The 19,321-nt window shown below is 38.8% G+C and overlaps 2 protein-coding genes across 2 annotated transcripts in view; one reads left to right on the forward strand and one right to left on the reverse strand.

Annotated features, from left to right (window-relative positions):
* Positions 1-962: 962 nt before the first annotated feature.
* On the reverse strand, positions 963-16,118 carry LOC132988287 (vascular endothelial zinc finger 1-like). The gene is made up of 5 exons (XM_061055595.1): positions 16,010-16,118; positions 7,875-8,620; positions 4,258-4,327; positions 3,985-4,147; positions 963-3,475 (listed from the first exon to the last, which is right to left on the reverse strand). Exons 1-5 carry the CDS (start codon positions 16,040-16,042, stop codon positions 3,114-3,116), a joined length of 1,374 nt encoding a protein of 457 aa, XP_060911578.1. The 5' UTR covers positions 16,043-16,118; the 3' UTR covers positions 963-3,113.
* A 2,324-nt stretch (positions 16,119-18,442) lies between these two features.
* LOC132988288 (unconventional myosin-XVIIIa-like) overlaps positions 18,443-19,321 on the forward strand; it is a 67,617-nt gene continuing 66,738 nt past the window's right edge. The window contains exon 1 of the mRNA XM_061055598.1: positions 18,443-18,540. The gene's annotated coding sequence lies outside the window, so the exon portion shown is untranslated. The remainder of the gene's footprint in view (positions 18,541-19,321) is intronic.

The raw sequence follows: 19,321 nt of genomic DNA on the forward strand, positions 1-19,321 counted from the left end.
ACTTACTTACTAGCAGACACGGCTAAAGTCCGATATTTACACTGTCTTCGGATGTTAAGTTCACTTTCATACATTAACATGCTCAACTTCTAGCCTAGAGATGTTAGACTTTCTTCACAAACATGATAACTTTACTTCTGTAAGTAAGAGTTGTTATTTACAGTTTATATGTATTAGCTGTAGTTCTATTTCGTGTGCGTGCTCTTCCCTCTGACGCTTCACTATTGGTTTATTCCGTCGAGGCTCCGCCCCTCTGCAATACACATGGCTACAAAGAATATAAACAGTAGCTTGTACTACTGATAGTATTTGTCTTACATCCTGCCCAAAATAGTAATGAACTAAAAAGGGCACAGCGTTTTATGAGAACAGCTATAACTATTGTAAAACTATTAAATTATGAAGTTACTGAACACAGAGAATGAATTTCTTATAAATGTAACTTGTGTCCCCTTTATGAAAGTCAATTTGACCAACCTTGTAACACAGTTGGGGTAAAGCTAATTTTGTCCTCAGTCACTGGCCAGCATCAAGCTTTAAATGTGACAAAGCCACAAATTTACCAGACCTAAATGTTTATATGCCAATGTGGTATTACTTTTCAGAGCTGGATTTCTTGACTGAACATTAGAAACCAGTTTTGATAAATGGTTAGCTAAGATGTGAAGTAAGCATAATATAAAAATGTAGCCTAAACCAATGTGAGTTAAACAATTTAAAAGGAGCTAAAGACTTATGTTTGCCTTAACATTGTATTCCTTATCGTCTTTAGCTACTGTGAGGTGTTTGATTATGTGCTATTGTGGGTAAAAATTGAAAACCACTGTTCAAGCACTTAACTTAAAGTTAGGTTAAATGCTAAGTTTATGGTTCAAACCGTGAAATTGTCCACAGTTGTTAAATAGTACAAGACACCTACACGGTAATGTGTTTTGCTGGATATATTAAATAATACTTTATAACACATTTGATGGTTTTCTTTTATTTAGACAACCCAAATAAAAGGCACATAACATTGCGCATGTTTATGTAATAATTTGACAAACATACATTTAAAAAAAATGTAGGAATGTTTTGACCTTTCTGCTAATCAGAAAGCCTAGCTTCTCATATATACAAAATTACCATTGTTAATGTTCTAATACAAAAGATTTATAAAAAAAGGTTATCTTATCTTTCACATCTATTGTAACTACCTTATCCTTGGAACTAAAATAGTTTTGTACAAAGATATACATTCAACTGCTTTCACAAGGGTCCTGGAATTTCCAATTGTTTTTTCCTTAAAAATAAAGAGATGTTTAATTCCACATGAAATGTTCAGTTTATCACATCATTATCGTATCAAATTTGGCAAATAGGCTATCATAGTGTATCTAAGTAAATGCATAAAAACAAGAAAATAAAAAGCTACACTAACATTTTGTTTGAAACAAAACTGAGGGGGGGGGGGAGACAAACATGCATATTGCATTTTTCAGTATACACTGAACCAACTCAAAGAGCTGCAACACTGTTGAGATAACATGGCATTCATTCAAATATAGTTCATGTTCAACAGCTACAGTGTTTGGGGTCATGCAACATCAATATTGTCCCATTATTTTGATGGGCAAAAACTTGCATTTTTATCATACTCATCCAGATCTCAGCCACATTACTATGCAGCCGCTGACTGAAAAATCATCTTCAAATGAAATGTCAAAAAAAAAAAAAGAAGAGGAACAGCATGTATGCCATTGCACAGTACATGATTATTTAAATGGACGGCTATGTTTTAAAATCAATTATTATTGGACTTCTTGTCCCTGATGGAAGTCAAGTCCTTTAATGCCAAATGATTTTTGGAATCTAAAAAAAGAATAAGAAAGTCAAGAATAAAGATACATGATGAATATATTCAATTTAAAAAGGAACTAAATGCATGTTTAATGGGCTTTTATATGTTTTTCCTGAGTGAGGGGTCCTAAGTATAATCTTGGGGTTATAACAGATAAATGATAAAAACAATAAAATAAAAAAAACAGTGTACAGAAGAGTCAGAAAAAAAGTAGTCATAATGATGACAAACCGCCTGAAAAAGCGTCACTACAAGGCCAGGCCTTTCTACGGTGAGCCACTAGATGGCCCTCAAGCGCAGGCATGCCAACCAAGACACCTAAGATTCCAATTTGATCTTTGATAATACTGCTGTTCACCTGTGTGTAGGATATGCTTTCAGTGCAAGACTCATTACACTCTGACTTCATGGAAAAAAATCAACACTACAATAGGCAAAATTAAAAAAAAACAAACCTCTGTGTTTTCCATACAAGTAGAAAACAAAGTACAAATATTTCATTATCAAGAGGACATTTTGGGTCTGCCCGCTTGAATGACAAAAAAGCTAAAAAGTTAAAATGCTGACATGAAAATACATTACTATGTCAACTGTACAAGTTAGTCACTGTACCTCAAGAGCATTCCTACTATCTGAGAAGAAAAAAAAATACTATAGCACTGTGAAAAAATATTCTTCCATGCAAGTGGAAGCTGCTGTCCCTTTTACTAGACTCATTTCCTATTACATTAAATAGTGATTAGCAGGCTATAGTTAAAAAAACAACATACAAAGAAACACCCAGAGGCTTTAGGAGAGAACTTTTAAAACAGCAAAAACAGCAATTTATAATTATTGCTTCAGTCCATTTCTCCTCTCCCTTTTTTTTTTTTTAGAAAGCACGGGTGTGTTTTTCCTATGGAGTCCTCCTCTCATTCGGCATGATACAAATCACAGTTTCATCTGTCTAACTGACTACTCTAAGTCTTACTGTTGTCCTGATCTCTCAAGATAAATCCTACTCGGTTTCTACTCAAGTGTTCTGCCTCTTGTGTCAGTCACTCTTCACAAGCTGGGACGTAACTCTGACCTGGAGGGGGAGCTCCAACCGGCCACAGAGCTCATACAAATACTCCCTCCAGGATTTCATGAAGTAAACGTGGTTCAGGTGGGCAGAAAGATCCAAGCTAGAGGTGCAAATGATGAGGACAAGAGTCTCTAGTTTCACTTCATTTTTTCCTTCCTTCTGGCCAGTTCACGGCACTCTCTCTCTTCTTCTTTTTTTTGTTTTGTTTTACCAGGGTGGGGAAGAAGGCAGGACTTGGGACAGGAAGGACATGCTATCCACAGGCCTCATGGCGATGTTGATCGGACCGGCCATATTCATAGGCATTTGGGTGGTTATTGCGACAGGATGGGCAATATTCATGGATGCTGAGGAGGGGATGTTGACGGAAGCAATGTTGACGGGCCCGGTGATGGTGACCGGGTGCTGGAGGCTGATCGGAGACGTGATGTTGACCGTGTTGGTGCTAATGTTCATTTGCGCTGCAATGGTGACCGGGTGGTTCTGGTGGTGCCGGTTCATTGCTGTGGTGATGGGGGCAGAGATGGTCACTGGAGTGGCTGAGGCTGAGTTACAGACTTCGTTGCCATCTGGAAACAAAAAGACAAAAAATAAAGTTTTGAAATGACCTTCTGCAGGTAAGAGATCAAGGATAGCTGAATAGGCAACAGTTGAGAAATGATTGGATTTGTGTGTTTTGTGAAAAGTTTTATTCTGACATTATGTTGTGTGTAGTTTTTGGACATTTTTAAATGTATAGATGATTTGTAAATAGTGTGTTTTCAGAAAAAGATTGTTAATATTGTGTTACATGAAATGTTGTGTGTTTTTTGTGTGTGAAAATGTGTTTTGTGCGACATTTGTCCTTATTGAAAAGTTGCATTTTTTCCTTCCATCCTGTATAAAAAACATCCAGGATTAGAAGAGAGTGGCAGGATTAAATATGCAACATCCTGTTTCCATGACTACCCCAGTAATTTGACTCACAAAGGCTACTTGCCAAGTGAAGAGATTAAAGGTCTTTCTGGAACTTTCCCCCCCAACTGCCCACCTAGACACTGATGTTTGACGTATGTGTTTGTGAAAAGTGTTAACGGACCTTTGTTACAGGAGTTAAAGTTGGTCTGTCCGTGAGTTTTCAGATGGCTGGTGATGTAGGCTGCGCTGAGCATCTTCCCACAGATGCTGCAGGTGACTTTGCCTTCGTGTCGGATCATGTGGGAACGCAGTCTGTCTTTGGTGGCGAAAGCAGAGGTACAGGCCTGCAGCCCCACAGAAGACAGAGTCAAATGTCAGTGGAGAACAACAACAACAACCACCACAAACACCACATAATGATAACAATCTGAATGTAGAGAGCAACAACTCTTACCGTTACTTGACATTTAAACGGTCTTTCTGAAGAATGCACATGCTTCACATGGCAGCTCAAGTGGTCTGGCCTAGAATGACAAATACAAAAGCAATCACACACCTGATCTTTGAACAGAGAGACAGTTTGAACAGAGATACAGATAGCTCCATGAGTTTGAAGTCAAACAGCCTTGGTCGGTTCTCTAACTGACAAAAAGGAATAAATGAAGATCCACTGAAAGCTCGTTCAGTTTTCAAATACTATGTTGTGATTTTTTAGTTTGATAACAGAGTAGATGCCCTTTAGAAATATCTTTAGTCATAAGCAGGAGGTATGTAATATATATAATACAAAATGAACAAATATTTTTCTTGGAGGAGGGGTGGCTGTATCTTAATATTTATTTGGGCGTTTGAACAGGGAAACAAAAATATAGCTTGTTTAAAAACCTTTCAGAAATGTGTAACATCAACCAACAATAAGCATCCATATAAATGCACAATGACACATTTAAAATACTGGTGCACAACTGTTTTTTTATATATATAAATTGCGAGTGCAAACATGCATAAGAATATTGATGAGCTCTGTCTGCTCTGATAATGAGTGAAAGAGCACAAAAAAAAGTCTAAAATTCAGTCAATGGCGGTTAATTCTGCAGGATCAATGGTGCATGAACTAGTTTGACCTAGTTTCCAAAACTGCACCACACTGATGGAGGGAGTTTGAACATTCTTCACTAGTTTTTGGAGTATTTTTCAAGAGTTTCAGTATATTTCTGTTTATTTGCCAACAGCATTAGCATTACTTAAAGTCAGATGACGAAATGCAGGTGAGACATTTACTGGAATTTGCTTCAATCCTAGATTGAATTTGTGCTCCTTTGTGGATGAGGAAGAGACTATGTAGGCCACAAAGTTAATTCAACTTTGTGAATGCAGGGGAGGGGTTAATGATTGTATTTTGAACAAGAATTGGAGAAAACATAAATAGTTAAAGAGAAAATGTGAGGCATAAGAGTTAAAAAACCATGGTGCAATGTTATGTTTTGGATTTTAAGTTGGACTGCGGGACATTTAACCTATGAATTACTTCCTCTCCGACTCTGTGTGATATTTGTTACATTATTAAAATAGTTTGATATCGCCTACATTTGTTTTTAATCAGCCATCAATTTGTATCAACGTAAAGAGAAAAACCTAAACACTTGCACACAAAAACAACCCTGTGAAAAAAGGTAATTTACAATACACGGAAGGAACTGACACATCCCTTTTATTCATTTCTAAATCAAGGTATATTTTGCAGTTCACCCTGAGGTTTAATATGACATCACATTCCAGTTCCGTAAAAGCTGCCGTTTACTGCCTCACATAGCGACTAGAAAGCAGTTCTTTGCCTCTTGACCTTTACAGTGAAACTCCAGCATTCACAGATTCATCTTGGCATTGCTCCTCTTGTCAGCTTGTTAGTTCTAGTGAAGCTGAGAGCTGAATCATGTTAGAAGTGTCATAATAGAGTGAGAAAGAGCTACAGCACTGGCAGCTGCTCCTAAACCGGAAAGTTTCATGCCACTGGATTTTTTTTTTTTTTTTTTTTAAGTAGAAATGAGAGGAGCCAAGTGGAATGTTCTCACTGGGGCCATGAACGTGATTTTTTTGTTTTGTTTGACCCACCAACAAGTAAAGCAGACTGCAGACAGTGCCTGCTGACATATCTGGCTGAGTGGCAGTGACTCAGTGCCCTGTTATTTAGTCCCCATTCTCACTTTCCAGTATGCTGATGAATCCCTGCCCCACGTCACTGTGTTGGAGTCATGCCTGAAACTGCCCCACACAGCACAGAGCTAATGTTACAGCTTGGCCCCCGGCTTCATGCTGATGTTTTTGTTGAAGTTATGTTGTGGCACCGAAGTCTTGTTCATAAATAACCTGTGCTTAGATATATTCTGTCTACTTTAAAGTTGTTTTTTTTGTTAGAAAGTTGAAATAGGAAATCACTATGAGACTGGCTTCAAGAAAATACTTGTTCACCAGTACACATAGTAAACGTGTTGACCTGAACATTACCGCATGGTTCACTGCATTCCCAGGGGAAAGAACGTCTCTGACATGCTGGCGGGAACCGCAAAGTGACAAGTGACGCCTCCCCCTCCCTTGATACTCTACCGCTGGTGATCTCCCATGTGCAACTGTTTAAACATGTGGTTGAAATGGCGTTGGGAGTGAACATGAGCACAAATTTTAACCGCTGTGCACAGCTCTAAATGTGAAAAACCAAGCTACTGGGAAAAACTACATGGACAGTAGATAGCAATACACGAATGCCTCTGTGTGAAATCAAGGAAAATAGAATACAAGCCACTCTATAAGCAACATGTTAGCTGTTCAGTCAACTTGTAGTCCAGAAGAAACAATGTAGCATCTAGTGATTGCAGTCTTTGTTAAATAAATCCTTCTTTTGTTTTCCCTGACAAAACAGTCTAATTGTTATTGTATAGATCTATCTTCAGTCTTGCAAGCACGATTGTTTTAAATTTAAAATCAGAGCCAATCTGTAGTTCTTTTTATGCCAAGCTTAAAACTTTAAAAAGTATGTTTAAAAGAATAATAACATTGCCCTTTTTTAGATTCCATGAAAACAATTCAAGCACTTTCTCTTTGCTCGTGGAATGCAACTGCAACAGGGTGAAATTAGTTTGTGCCCAAGAAGCAACTCGGGACATGCTTCCTGTTTAAAAAAAGCATGTTACTGTTACTAAACTAGAGCAGTTTACAGTTGCATTTGCTCCATTTTCTCACCAATTTAGTATTCTGCATTTTTTCTGCTGCTCCTACTAAACACCTCCTCTGATGCACATGAAGAAGAGAACAGAGTTTTTCCAGAGTACCCTCACAGTTTGATTTGGAGAGATTCATACACCTTGTCCTTTACACTCTCACCCATACTTCCCAAACAAACCAGTGGCAATGTTGATATGAAAAAGGAAAAATTCCGTCTGTGGGCTTCCCAGGCTGCACAGGGCCCATCTCAGTAAGAAACAGGCAGACACAGTTACCTAGATATATGTTCCTTTTTACACGACTGATCCTGCATACCATAAATACTAAGCAAATATGTTCATAGTCTAACAGTTTAAAACAACTTCAATGCTAATCCTCTATTTTAATACCCAACAACTTATCTTGCCACCTGCAGAGCTATATGGGGAACATACAAAGACATTTGAAACGGTAATATTATCTCCCCATGAAATCGGTCACTAGCACTAAGCAGCCATCCATTGCCAAGACTGGATTTGCAAGTTTGACTCCCCTCTGTATCCAACAGTATGGAGAGAAAAATACACTTACTAAAGGGTAAAAAAACATTGTGAATATTGTAAAAGGGGTGTCTTCGGGAAGGAGTAGTAGAAGATTGTTATAGAATAACTAACTGAGGGAAAGTAACTACGATGATGAATGTAAAGGGTAATAATGGACAGGCTTATTCGCAGTAAAAGGGTGTGCATACTTCAGTATTATTTACGCAAAGACAGAAAGTAGCCATTGTTTACATTTCAAGAATTCCAAACAATATTAGTTAATAACATTTTAGGAACTTTAAGTAAAAACAGTGAAAGCATGAACCCTTACCTGGAGAAGCCTTTCCCACACACTGAGCATACATAGGGCTTGTGGACTCCCCCGTCATGAGAGCGGACATGGTAGGTCATCCTGTCCTTCCTTTTAAAGCGCTGCTGGCAGATGGGGCACTCGAACGGCTTCTCGTCTGAATGGGACAGCTTGTGGCGATTCAGGTGGTAGACGTCGCGGAAGGCCTTGCCGCACATCTCGCACCCGTGGTTTTTCTTGACAGGTTTGGCGGGTTTCTTGGGCACATTTTGATGCGGCATGTTTCCCATTGCAGACGATGTCATGATGCTGGAGGACACAGAGGTTGTTGCCGTTGAGAGGATGCCTGCTACTGTTTGGATGTAGGAAGGGTTGCCGTTGTTCTCTCTTGGCATGGTGGAGATCATGGGTACCATTGTAGGAGCTGTCTGCGCCGTCTTCTTTGGCCGTGACACCATCTTGATACCGGTGTGGCTGGACTCATGGCGTCGCAGGTGGTAGCTGTCCCTGAAGGCCTTGTTGCAGTAACCGCAGACAAAAGGTGTTTTTCCTTTGTGTTCCTTCTTTATGACAGGCACTAGTGGCCGTCCACCTCCTCCGCTGGCCACATTGTCTTTGAGGAGATCAGCGGCACTGGTAGGGGGCTTCTGGTCTATTTGGATGGGCAGGATGGGCTTCTGGTCGATTTGTTCGGCTCCTGCATTAAGAAGTGGCAGCAGGCTGTTCTGGGCCACCTGGTGCTGGTGGTGGAGGGCTTCATTGGCCTGCTAATGAAACAAACACACAGAGATAAATAATAGGTGGTACATTCCATCATATGTTGTTAAAGGGGAAATTATCTTTAATCTTTCATACAGCTAAAAATGAAAAAAGGTGAATAATAATTGGAGTGTAAAAAATTCATTCAAATTCAAAATTGCCCACTGCATGTTTGCCTTCATATGTCTGCATATATTATATGTTTTAGAAAAGAAGTTTAAAAATGTTACAGAATACAAATTGGGCCCTGGATGTTTTAGAAATGAGGTTGACGCAGCATGCCACTAATGCAAAAAGGATCCAAATACACTGGAAGAAAAATGATCCCATCATGCTGAATCATCATGTTACTGCAAAGCAAGCAAACCAAATGAATGGCATAAACAGAGTCCAGTGCTCTGACTCTGAGCTAATGGGATACTGTTCAGTTAGAAGACATAGTGAAGTCAAGGAATTTCAAGTGCACACACGCAACACACACACACACACACACACAATAGAAAAATACAGGTCACTACACTAGACAAACAACATGGTCTCCCGCACTGTGTTATTGGGGGTTTTGTGGTTGCACACAAATGCCCACTGCTGCCACAACAAAAACCGGGGTGAAGTGGCTGGGTGCAATTAGCAGTAGCATCAACTATTTGCTATGCTGGGTTTAACTCTTTAGACAAATTGCATGAAACCTCACGATTCAGGGGGGGAGATCAGACTAAAAATGTGTATCTCTTAACATTGTAATGACCCACAACAAATTGCCAAACCTGCTTAAAAAATGGTTAAGAAAATTGTCATGGGTATGTTAAAAAATACCAACAAGAATAGCACACTGTATCCCAGGTACACAGGGCTGATGAATACAATTTAGCACACAAGCATTTTTGCTACTCTGACACTGACTATACAAACCCAGATCTTCATGGAGCTGCATTTAAAATAAACACTTTAAGCTACCTCAAAGTCAAAGCTCTTCAGCAAAAACCATTGTCTTTCAGAAAGCAGCTGAGAGATGGAATTAGGATTCGTGAGCTTATGCTAGTTTTGTTCAAAGTAAGAGGTTAGAGGAAAGAGCGTTTGACTATAAGAATGCTCCAATCATTTTTAACGACCACATTACCTACCCTAACTAGATGCCTTTGATTCTTGTTGACCTGGTATTGATTACCCTATCTACATGCATTTTTTACAGAGATGCCAAAAGAAGGGGTACAAGTTATCTGTAACGCATTCCTTTCTAGTTATTCAGATCATGTTACGTATTTGCTAAACTTGTGTTAAGAAGAGTATTTTAACTAATCACTTATGTTGAGGTTTTTTGTGGAAAATGCTATGATTTATTTTTTTAATATAGCAAATTTTCCTAAACCAGAAAGAAACGGTATCACAGTTAACGATATTGTTTTGGTAAATGGACACAGTCAAGACGACCGTGTTGTTAACTTCCAGCAAGAGAGGGCAAGGTGAAATGCTTGACCTTTCCCTTTGAGGTTCAATCATCCATTGCAGAAGGTCGGCCCAGAAAGGAGTTGAAAAAAAAAAGAGGAGACAGCGGACAGAGAAGAAAAATGAACCACACAATGTCCTCCTTATGTCATCTAGCCTATTGTGAGAGACACAAATCTGAGCAGTGATGCCTCAGCAGGGGAGCTTTGTATGCTCATCTTCATTGATTTGGCTCATCTATTCATGAGACAGGGACATTGTTTATCCACACACTACTCAACCAAACTCAACGTCATTCCCTCGTACGCAATGGGACCTGGGAACTCGGTGGAAAATGCCACCAAGCCCACCCATCCATTTGTCTAAGCACCTGCTCACACTCGCCACCTTCCAGGATTAGTCATCATCATGCCAGTCTGCTGGCACAACAAGAGTTTGTGTGTTGGGGGGGGGGGGGGCTTTATATTTGGGTTGGTGAGGGGGTGGGGGGTATGAGCCGGGAGCCCTCTTTGTAAAGCCTGTGAACGGCAGGCATAGCGGCTGCAGACGGCCTGCTTCTACACAGAGGTGCAGGGCCTGTAAGCTGCTGTGCCTTCATGCAGCTCTGACCATTTTGACACAAATACGCTCTGACAACTGGGGCTGCTCCCTCATAAATAACATCAAAATGGAGGGAGTGTCCTGATGGCCCCACGGGCCACTGTAGACTTGAACTGAGCTCACGGTCTGAGTCAGAATAGACACCATCTTTTATGAAATCTGAAGTGTGACACTACAGCTGCATGCCAAAGTCACGGTTTTTACAGAACGAACATAATCTATCGTTGATAACATTAAAATGTGAGGAGTGAAGGAAGATGACACTGCAAATAAAACAAAGCTTAAATTATGATTTGTTTTTATAAAACATGTCCAAGAGTTTGAGTTTAGCCTTTTTTTTTTGTCCTCGTTTACAATGTCTGAAGTATTTGGATGCTGTGGCTTTTGCAAGGTGACTAAGTTCTTCAAAAAACATCACTTCAGTCTTGTTTGTTATCCTTCAAGAGTTTTTCATCAGTTGTAAACTATACAAGCACTGAAGGAAATCAATGCCTTGCTTGTCTGTAATGTAGGTGGTGAATATTTTAGAGTTTTGCTGAGAGAGCAAAATGTTCTAAGGATATTTTGGTATAGTTTTTTTTTCCACTCACAATTGGATTGCAAGATGGAAAGGAATAATACACTACTTTTAAACTGCTCACCATGTTCAGACACTGGAATCAATGATCCAAATCCCATACCAGTCCTGTCAGAAGCATGTTCAGAAAGAATATACAAAAACCCTGCTACTCAGTTCAAAATCTATGGAGCTTGTGTTATCTGGGAGAACATAGCGCTCTTTTGAATCAATGGAAGTGAAAAGATTTCAAATTTAGCAGTAACAAGGACTTTATAAAAGCTACCATGAAGAGGAAAAAATCCCTTGTCAACAGTTAAACAGTGAACAAACATCTTGTAACATATGATAACAAAAGATAGCTTAAGCATATTATGCTTATCATTATATATGTAGAGGCTAGAGCAGTTACATTTTTGCATCAGATATGGTGACAATGCACATCTTGAATAGAGCTCAACCGGTAAATCAGATGGCCGATATTATCAGCCAATATAATACTGGCTGTGTGCTTAAATGAAAACATTTTTTTTGCGCTTCGAGGAGTATAGCCTCTGTACAAGGGGCGTACAAACTAACCACTAGACTACCAGCGCCCTGAAATGAAAACTTTTATATAGAACATAATAATAAAAGGACTATTCTTGGGGTGAGTTAATATTCAGTTCACCCTGACTCCACATAGTTTACATTACTATCAGCAGAGCATCACGGCTGAGCCGACAGTGTCCTGGTGGTAAAGGGACTTGATGTTGAACGTCCCTTTTCTAGTCTTCTGACTATACTCAAAGCGCTTTTGACGCTGATGGTCACACTTACCCATTCACACCACGTTTGCAGAGGTTTCTATGTAAAGGGTCCATCTGTATTAACTAATCCCATCCACGCCACCGACAAAGCAGCGGGAGCCACTTGGGGTTAAGTGTCTTGTTCAAAGATAAATTGACATGTGGCCACAGGCGCTAGGGATCGAACCCCTGACCTTCAGGTTGAGAGACGACTGACTACCACTGAGCTACAGTAGATGATAAATATACGTTTCATCTTCTTTATTGACCAGCAATGACGTCTCTTAACCTTCACACAAATATGGAGTAAGAGATGAGGGCTTGTTAAAAATAAACGTAACTCTATTTCCATCCTTGAATGAGCAGAATGATTTTTTATCATGGATGAATAAAAGTTTTCTGTAACCTTATAAAAAAAAAAAACAAGGCTACAGGTGCATTCAGACCTAAGCCTCTTAGTCAACAAAGTCTGGTAGAAGAAAGAAGGAAACGTGTGGCAAGTAGTGTTTACAACATTATTTTCAAACCTAAAATCGGTTAGAGAAATTCACACACGTTCCACTGTGATCAGGTTTTGATGGCTCAGAGGACATTATTACATCCATTCTGAAGGATAATAGACCCCTTTCAAAGCAGAAATTTTGGCTAGTCATAGCAGGAAATGCATGAATGTAATGGACATTAACAAAGATGGCATTTCATTGAGGTAAGCCAGGCCTGACTCACTGGAACACTTTGAGTCATGGTTTACTGACCTTTTTGGCTTGCTACAAATCAAAATGTCTTCACTGAAAGATACTATTTGTCAAAAACAAACAAAAAAAACTACATGCAGAACATGGAAAAAGACTTTCAATATATGACGCAATTTTTTTACTTCCAAAAACACAATTTTGCTGAAAATCCCGTTGCTAAGTCCGTCTTTCCTTCATTTTCATCTCAAGCCTTCAAAATATAAAGGCTTGAGCAGCCCCTCTTTAGGCTACTCAGCCTAAAGAGGCCATTCTATCTGGTCACTGTTTTTTTCTCGGGTACTTTATAAAGAGAAAATGAAATCAGTTTGTGCACTTTCAAATGAGTTGGCAAATGGACAGAGTATAGTGACTTGTTGTTGGCTTTGGTTTCCAAAGCTAAAGATCCAAATATTTTCAGGAGTGAGGTGAAACAAATAATAAAACTAAATGTTGGGACTTTCAGACGTCCACAGACATGACTACAAAACAATTAACAAGTCTGCTTCATGCCAGCTGGATTTGTGAGCAGAGTTGGCTATGACATGAGCTTGAAAGGCTTTTTGTTGTTCACCAGTTGACCAAATGTTTCTGTGACTCCAGTGGCAAATATACTGAAAGTAATGCAATTTCAAATGTTACCAGAACACTTTCCTTATTTACCCAAATAAAATAAAAAACTAAACAAACAAAGGATTTATGCAAGACGCAGCACAAGATGCTCATTTTTCAAACATGAAACAGTTTCAGAGTAGTGTTTCTGCCTCTTTGTTATAGATTTTTGGAAAAACATATTGGGCCAATGGCTCTGAAACTAATGTACAAGTGGTTCTTTTAAAGAGTAAAGATGATGTAGTTTCAGGCATTGAAGGACTACATCTTGACTTCCTTACTTTAAGGCAGCATGTTTTATTTTTACGAGTTATTCACTTTGCATCCAGTGGGCAAACTGGTCTAAGAGAAGATTCAATTGGTATTTTAACTGAAGCTGGACTGATCCTTTTCCCTAAAAAATATCTAACTCAATCAAAAGTGGAAGATACAGCTGTACTTATTGTACTTTTCAAGCTCATTTGCACAACAATGTGGGTTCAGAACGCCTGACAAAGTAAAGAAACAAGAATATGTTAATCATCTACTTTCAGTTTCTTTCATTTTTTTAAAAGGAAAAGTAACACTAGAAAACTAAAAATCATGCACAGACATACTCATTGGCTAGTTGTTGGAATGCCGACTGCACTGCACACAGATTTACACGAGACCGACACAGTAACAGCGCGAGGCACATAATACATGCAGGGTTCCTGGCTGGATGCCAAACACTCAACAACACGCCACACTGTCCATCTGCCTTTTTCATCAGGAAGAAATAACTCAAAGATGTGAGTAAGTGATCAGTGTCTGACAGAGGAGCTAAACATTGCTAGTACCACAAAACAGGTGACGTGATTGGCAACCTTTGACAAACATGATACAAGCATCACAGAGAGCAGTATTCATTCTCTTTACACCCACTGCTTGTCTGATATTACTCTGTGAAACAACTCCGGATAAGTACACAGTACGCTTGTGTAGGAAGGCCTTAATACACACCCTTTCATATGGTCTTAGGTGAGAAACTTCAAAGTTTTCAGACATTTTCATGATAGTGTAAGCTTCCCTTTAGCACTTTTACTAACTTTTTTATTTTCCTGTGGTTCCAGTACCCCAACAGGGACTGCAAATATGACACTGAAGGCACAGACAATCTATCTACCCCCATCCCTTCCATATCATATTTAAAACGTACATCTGTGCTGCAGGTGTAAAGCAGGACACATTTAGAAAGTTTCAATAAAGGATGTAACACTTACATCATTTAGCTTGCTTTGGAAAGGGCACTACCTACAAAGTCACCTGACCCTGCTCTCAATAACACAAAGTTACTCTTATGAAGCAATTTTCTAGTTGTTCATATTTGATAGTTTTACGACAAATGGAGGGAATTCTAAGAAAGGTATTTTAGTGAATGAAGCGGAAGAATTCATTGAGGAGGCTCACACCCTGAGGAGTTAGTCACACCCACTAAATCATATACAGATACCTTCATTGATAATAAAGGAAAATATGTCTGTTAAAACACCTCGGGACAGCTGAACGGCACTAAAAGTGATTTAGTTACCAACAACATTAATATAAAACAGTAGGACGCGCGGATAAACATTTTTCTATTTCTGACCTATCCTCACCTTTATACATTTTCAGGCTTAGTCTTTGAAGCTGAGTCGGGGCCAGGAGCATAAAACATGTAATTCATTTCATTAAACAACAGCCTCCCATCTTCACAGACAGTGAAAACCCAGTGTCAGACATCACTCCCGAGCTGCAGCACTCACTTTCTGGCTGGAAATGGGTTTACACATTGCGTAATGTCGCTGCTAATTTCAAATCTGCCTCTTGGGTAGCTAGTGTTAGCTGATGTTGTTGTGTGCATAGTTTGAATTCCTTTCCGCCGCGCTCCTCTTGAATAAATAGCTAGTTGGTAAGCAGAGGGGTATAACGTTAAAGAGCCCTTTACAGAGCCGTGTAGCGTAAGTTTTGCAAACTCATTACGGCAGCAATCGCCCAAATTAAACTGGATTAGGCAGCGAGTTTGATAAACATCGTTAGCTAACTTGGCTAGTTACGGTCGACCCGGCTGAAAGTTCGCCGCGGACTTGAACGAATGTCCGTTAGTAAATCTCAGCAGCTGAAAGGCGAAGGCGAAACTTATCCAACCATGCCGACATTATTCACATTACATGACTGTTTTCTGTGGTTCAATCTCCCAAAAACATTTAAATATCATCTCATTATCCCGTGGCGTCCGATCAAAGCCCTCAATCACAGGGAAGAAAAAAAAACCCAGGTCTGTCTGGATTGTAACGGTGCAGTGGCGTCTCAAGCCTCACTTCAAATGATCCCGCATGTTTTTGCTGGATCGACTTGGCAAAAAAAAAAAAAACTTGGAAAATCCCCAACGCTGTCGACTTATTCTACATCCATTATCCGAGTGTCTGTTAACAAAACAAACCAAATTTTGCAACTAACCGTGGTGGAGGATTTGATTTTTGTTCAAGCGTCATTCCCAACCTCACAGCTGGAAGCCTGGATACATGTACCATTGTTTTGCTTGGTTACTTGATCTTTGAATTACTCGTTTAAAAACTGATTTTTACCGCTAATATACCCCCTCTTGTCGTTGTCTACGGTTATTTCTGGAGCTACCTCGTGTTCCCTTTGATAAATTCAACTTACTTGAAAAAGAAACGTACTCCAGCTCGGCTCCATTTCCACACTTACTAATTCTGTAGGAAACCAAGTAGAAGCCTACAACAAAGCAACCAAACATGGCAGCTGAAACAACTTCCGGTAACCTCAAGGGCTGAACCACTTTACATACTGTTTAGGGGGGGGGATGTTTGTTAAATTTAGAAGGCTAAAAGTAATTTGTGTAATCGTTTATATGATTCATAAAGAATCTATATATATAATGACAGCCAACACGTCATAAATTACGAAATGTAATTGTAAAATGTGTTTTTAGACGACCATTTATGTTAACAGAGCTAATTTGATGTAGTGGGTTTTCTAAATCACCCCTCCATATGGACTTTCTCTGATCTGCGAGGGGCATTTGTTATAACAAACTACTGTCGCATGTGGTGGGGATATGACTTGAATAGCACAGTCGTTTTTAGGATAAAGGATTTTTATTTTTATTTTCGGGCAGTTTGCTCTTTATTCAAACATTAGGCCTTTCTTCTTCCCAAAAATTTGAAAAGTTTTTCAGTGAAAAGTGAGCCAGAAATAAGCCACGCGTGTTGCACTTTTTTCATTCATGGAGTGGGCCTTAAGATGAATGAAAACGACAAAGCACATAGCCTACATTTATCATTTTGCTTCTTGAGGGACCAAAATTACTAGCATTCAATCGACTCATTTGAGACAGATAAACTAATGAAATTATATAGGCTAGACGATGATAAATGTGTTTTTATTTTATTTCGAATATGAATACTGCTTTTTACCATCATAAATACGAATCATCCCAATTTTTGAGAAGTAACATGTAAATCTGATGCAAAAATGATTTAGCCTTTTAAATTATCCGTCATTTGAAGATGTTTCTTTAGATTTAAATACCTGTCTGTGTCTCTCAAAATTACATGTTACAGCATGACAGCCTTTTATATATATTTTTTAAATTATGTCATGTATGTTTTTCTTGGCTGAGCAAAATACCAAATGGGTCTTTATCCAAGGCTGTTATATATCACTTATCATTAAATTGTAGCTTACAATTTTCAGCAGGACTGAACCCTTAAGCAAAATTGGAACTGATATGACCACACAAGAAATTAATAATAGGTTATAGATATTATACTGATGCTTTTGTTTCTATATTTCACACATTGTGTAATTATTAGTAATTTGAGAGAATTAAATGTGTGATATCTAACTGTGAAACATAAATTAATAACTTACATCTCTGTGAGAAGGAAGATAGACCAAACTAGATGGGGGCAGACAACATTCGGAATATTTATTTACTCTGGCAAGTTGTGAAATATAGCCTATATTGTTTCTTCAAAGAGGAATATTCCAAACTTTATCTTTAGTATTTCACACATTTTCAGGAGAGGTTGAATATGTTTATGTTGCCTTTAGTACTTAACTGGAAAATGATTTGCCCTGCAACAACAAACAGTTGTAACTTAAGGCTAAGTTGGTTGTAATTCTATAAAATTTGTTTTAAATTATGTAATTATAATGTCTTTGTATGTGGGCATTTTTCACGTTTGACGATCTGTCTAATGCCTCCACTAAGACCTGTAGCTATTATAACATATATGTGGTCAGACCATTCTCACCTCATCGTGCTCGAATGAAAACATTCAGGGATCATCTCCACTTACAACACAGTTACTTACAGTCCAATTGCTTACTGCAGAGGAAAGCACTGATACTAATGTTATGCAGCAGCTCAGTGAAGATAGTTCTATAAATGTAGTTAAATTAATGTTTGTTGTAATGCATACATGCGTCACTTCCTCCTGCATTTATACCATGTATGTCTAATATACAATAAAAGTAATAGAACATCCTTTGTAAATCGGCAGATCTATATTTCTGTCCTATCCTATCTGGAGGTGTGGTATAGCAAAGAGTTTTGAGCTGGCTTAAGTCCTGATAATTAAGCAGCCTGCTCGCTTATACCTGTCCCTGTACCTGCTCTTTCAATGTTACAGTAAATAAAAAATACCAGGAGGGGTCACTGCTGTCCAGTTTACACTGGTGATGCCTTCGCGTGGTATGGGAATAATTAGACTTTTAAGCAGTTGTCTCCTTTTGACGACCCAAATGCTACTGGTAGCTATTATTGTTGATGGCTAAATTAAGCTATTTTTTTTCCACATTCTACACATAGATATGGACAGCAATGAAGCAGTGTACGTAGACTGGAAGATGGTTTAAGTAGCCTATTCTTTGAAAATAATGTGTTTCATAATCATTTTCTTCTGTTATCATTGGAAATGTGTGCATTAGGCTGTTATTGTATTACGATTTCCGTTGCTTTTATTTAGCCTAACTAAAAAAAAAGACAAATACAGACTCATTGTTTACTCAGATCGTTATGAAATGACCTTAATCTTTTAAAATCCGACCTTCCGGGAAACATTTAAAGGCATCACAAGTGCATTCACGCACCTACTGTCAATTCCAAGGAAGAAAATGATGAAAACTTCAAGCAAGTCCAAAACGCGGTTATTTTCAACCAATTACAGGTAAGCTAATTTAATGTCTTGTTAACACGTCAACTATGTGTTAGTTTTTATGAATTACATTTTTACATTGTCCTCTGAAAGTGTTCCCTGAGGCCACCGGTGCAACAGAATGAGGCCAAAGCAGCTTAAAGGGGGAGCATTACAACAGAGCTCTGGACTAAAAGCAGCGACAACCTAGCGCAACCATTTGTACAGTAAGTTCAATAAAGCTAAAGTCAAGAATGTTTTGTGGTTGTTCTGTTGCTGCTAAAAGTCACAAAGAGCTACAGGACTGCTGTTTATTGTAAAGTGAATGCAATTTGCTTTCGCCTATTTCACAGTTTCTCTGACCTCCTGAGGCGTGATTAAGTGTGGATTAAGTGCGAATTGACTGTTTATGGGTTTACACAGGCTATTGTTCGTACAATGCATGCAGCTTCAACGGAGAATCCCATGCACACATGTACAAGTGTTCTGCATCACTTTACAGGTGATGCTACAGATATGACAGCAAGACAGATAAGGTCAAATCTCAGTGTCTGTATGTAGGGCAACTTCAGATGGTATAGGGAACTGTGTCAAGGGAATGGAATTGAGAGAAGAAATCCAATGTGTGCTATGTCTGCTTGGTTTACCTTTGGAGGAAAGGTTTATGATATTGCCTAAACAACACAAGTCTTAAAGAATTTTGAAGTTCAATACCACATCCCTTAAATCAAAACCAGAAATTCCTCAGCAGAAAATACGTGTTTTGCTTTAATACTCTGTCTTCATACTGACATTACAGATGTTCATAACTAAC

This window comes from Labrus mixtus, chromosome 14 (genome assembly GCF_963584025.1).
Source record: "Labrus mixtus chromosome 14, fLabMix1.1, whole genome shotgun sequence".
Classification (NCBI taxonomy): domain Eukaryota; kingdom Metazoa; phylum Chordata; class Actinopteri; order Labriformes; family Labridae; genus Labrus; species Labrus mixtus.

Excerpts from the sequence above, each read along its gene's own strand:
- LOC132988287 (XM_061055595.1), bottom strand. The coding sequence starts at position 16,042 with ATGGAGCCGAGCTGGAGTACGTTTCTTTTTCAA. Across the intron at positions 8,621-16,009 it reads GGAGTACGTTTCTTTTTCAA|CAGGCCAATGAAGCCCTCCA; the intron begins GTAAGTTGAATT and ends TTGTTTCATTAG. Across the intron at positions 3,476-3,984 it reads CTTTAACTCCTGTAACAAAG|ATGGCAACGAAGTCTGTAAC; the intron begins GTCCGTTAACAC and ends TTTTGTTTCCAG.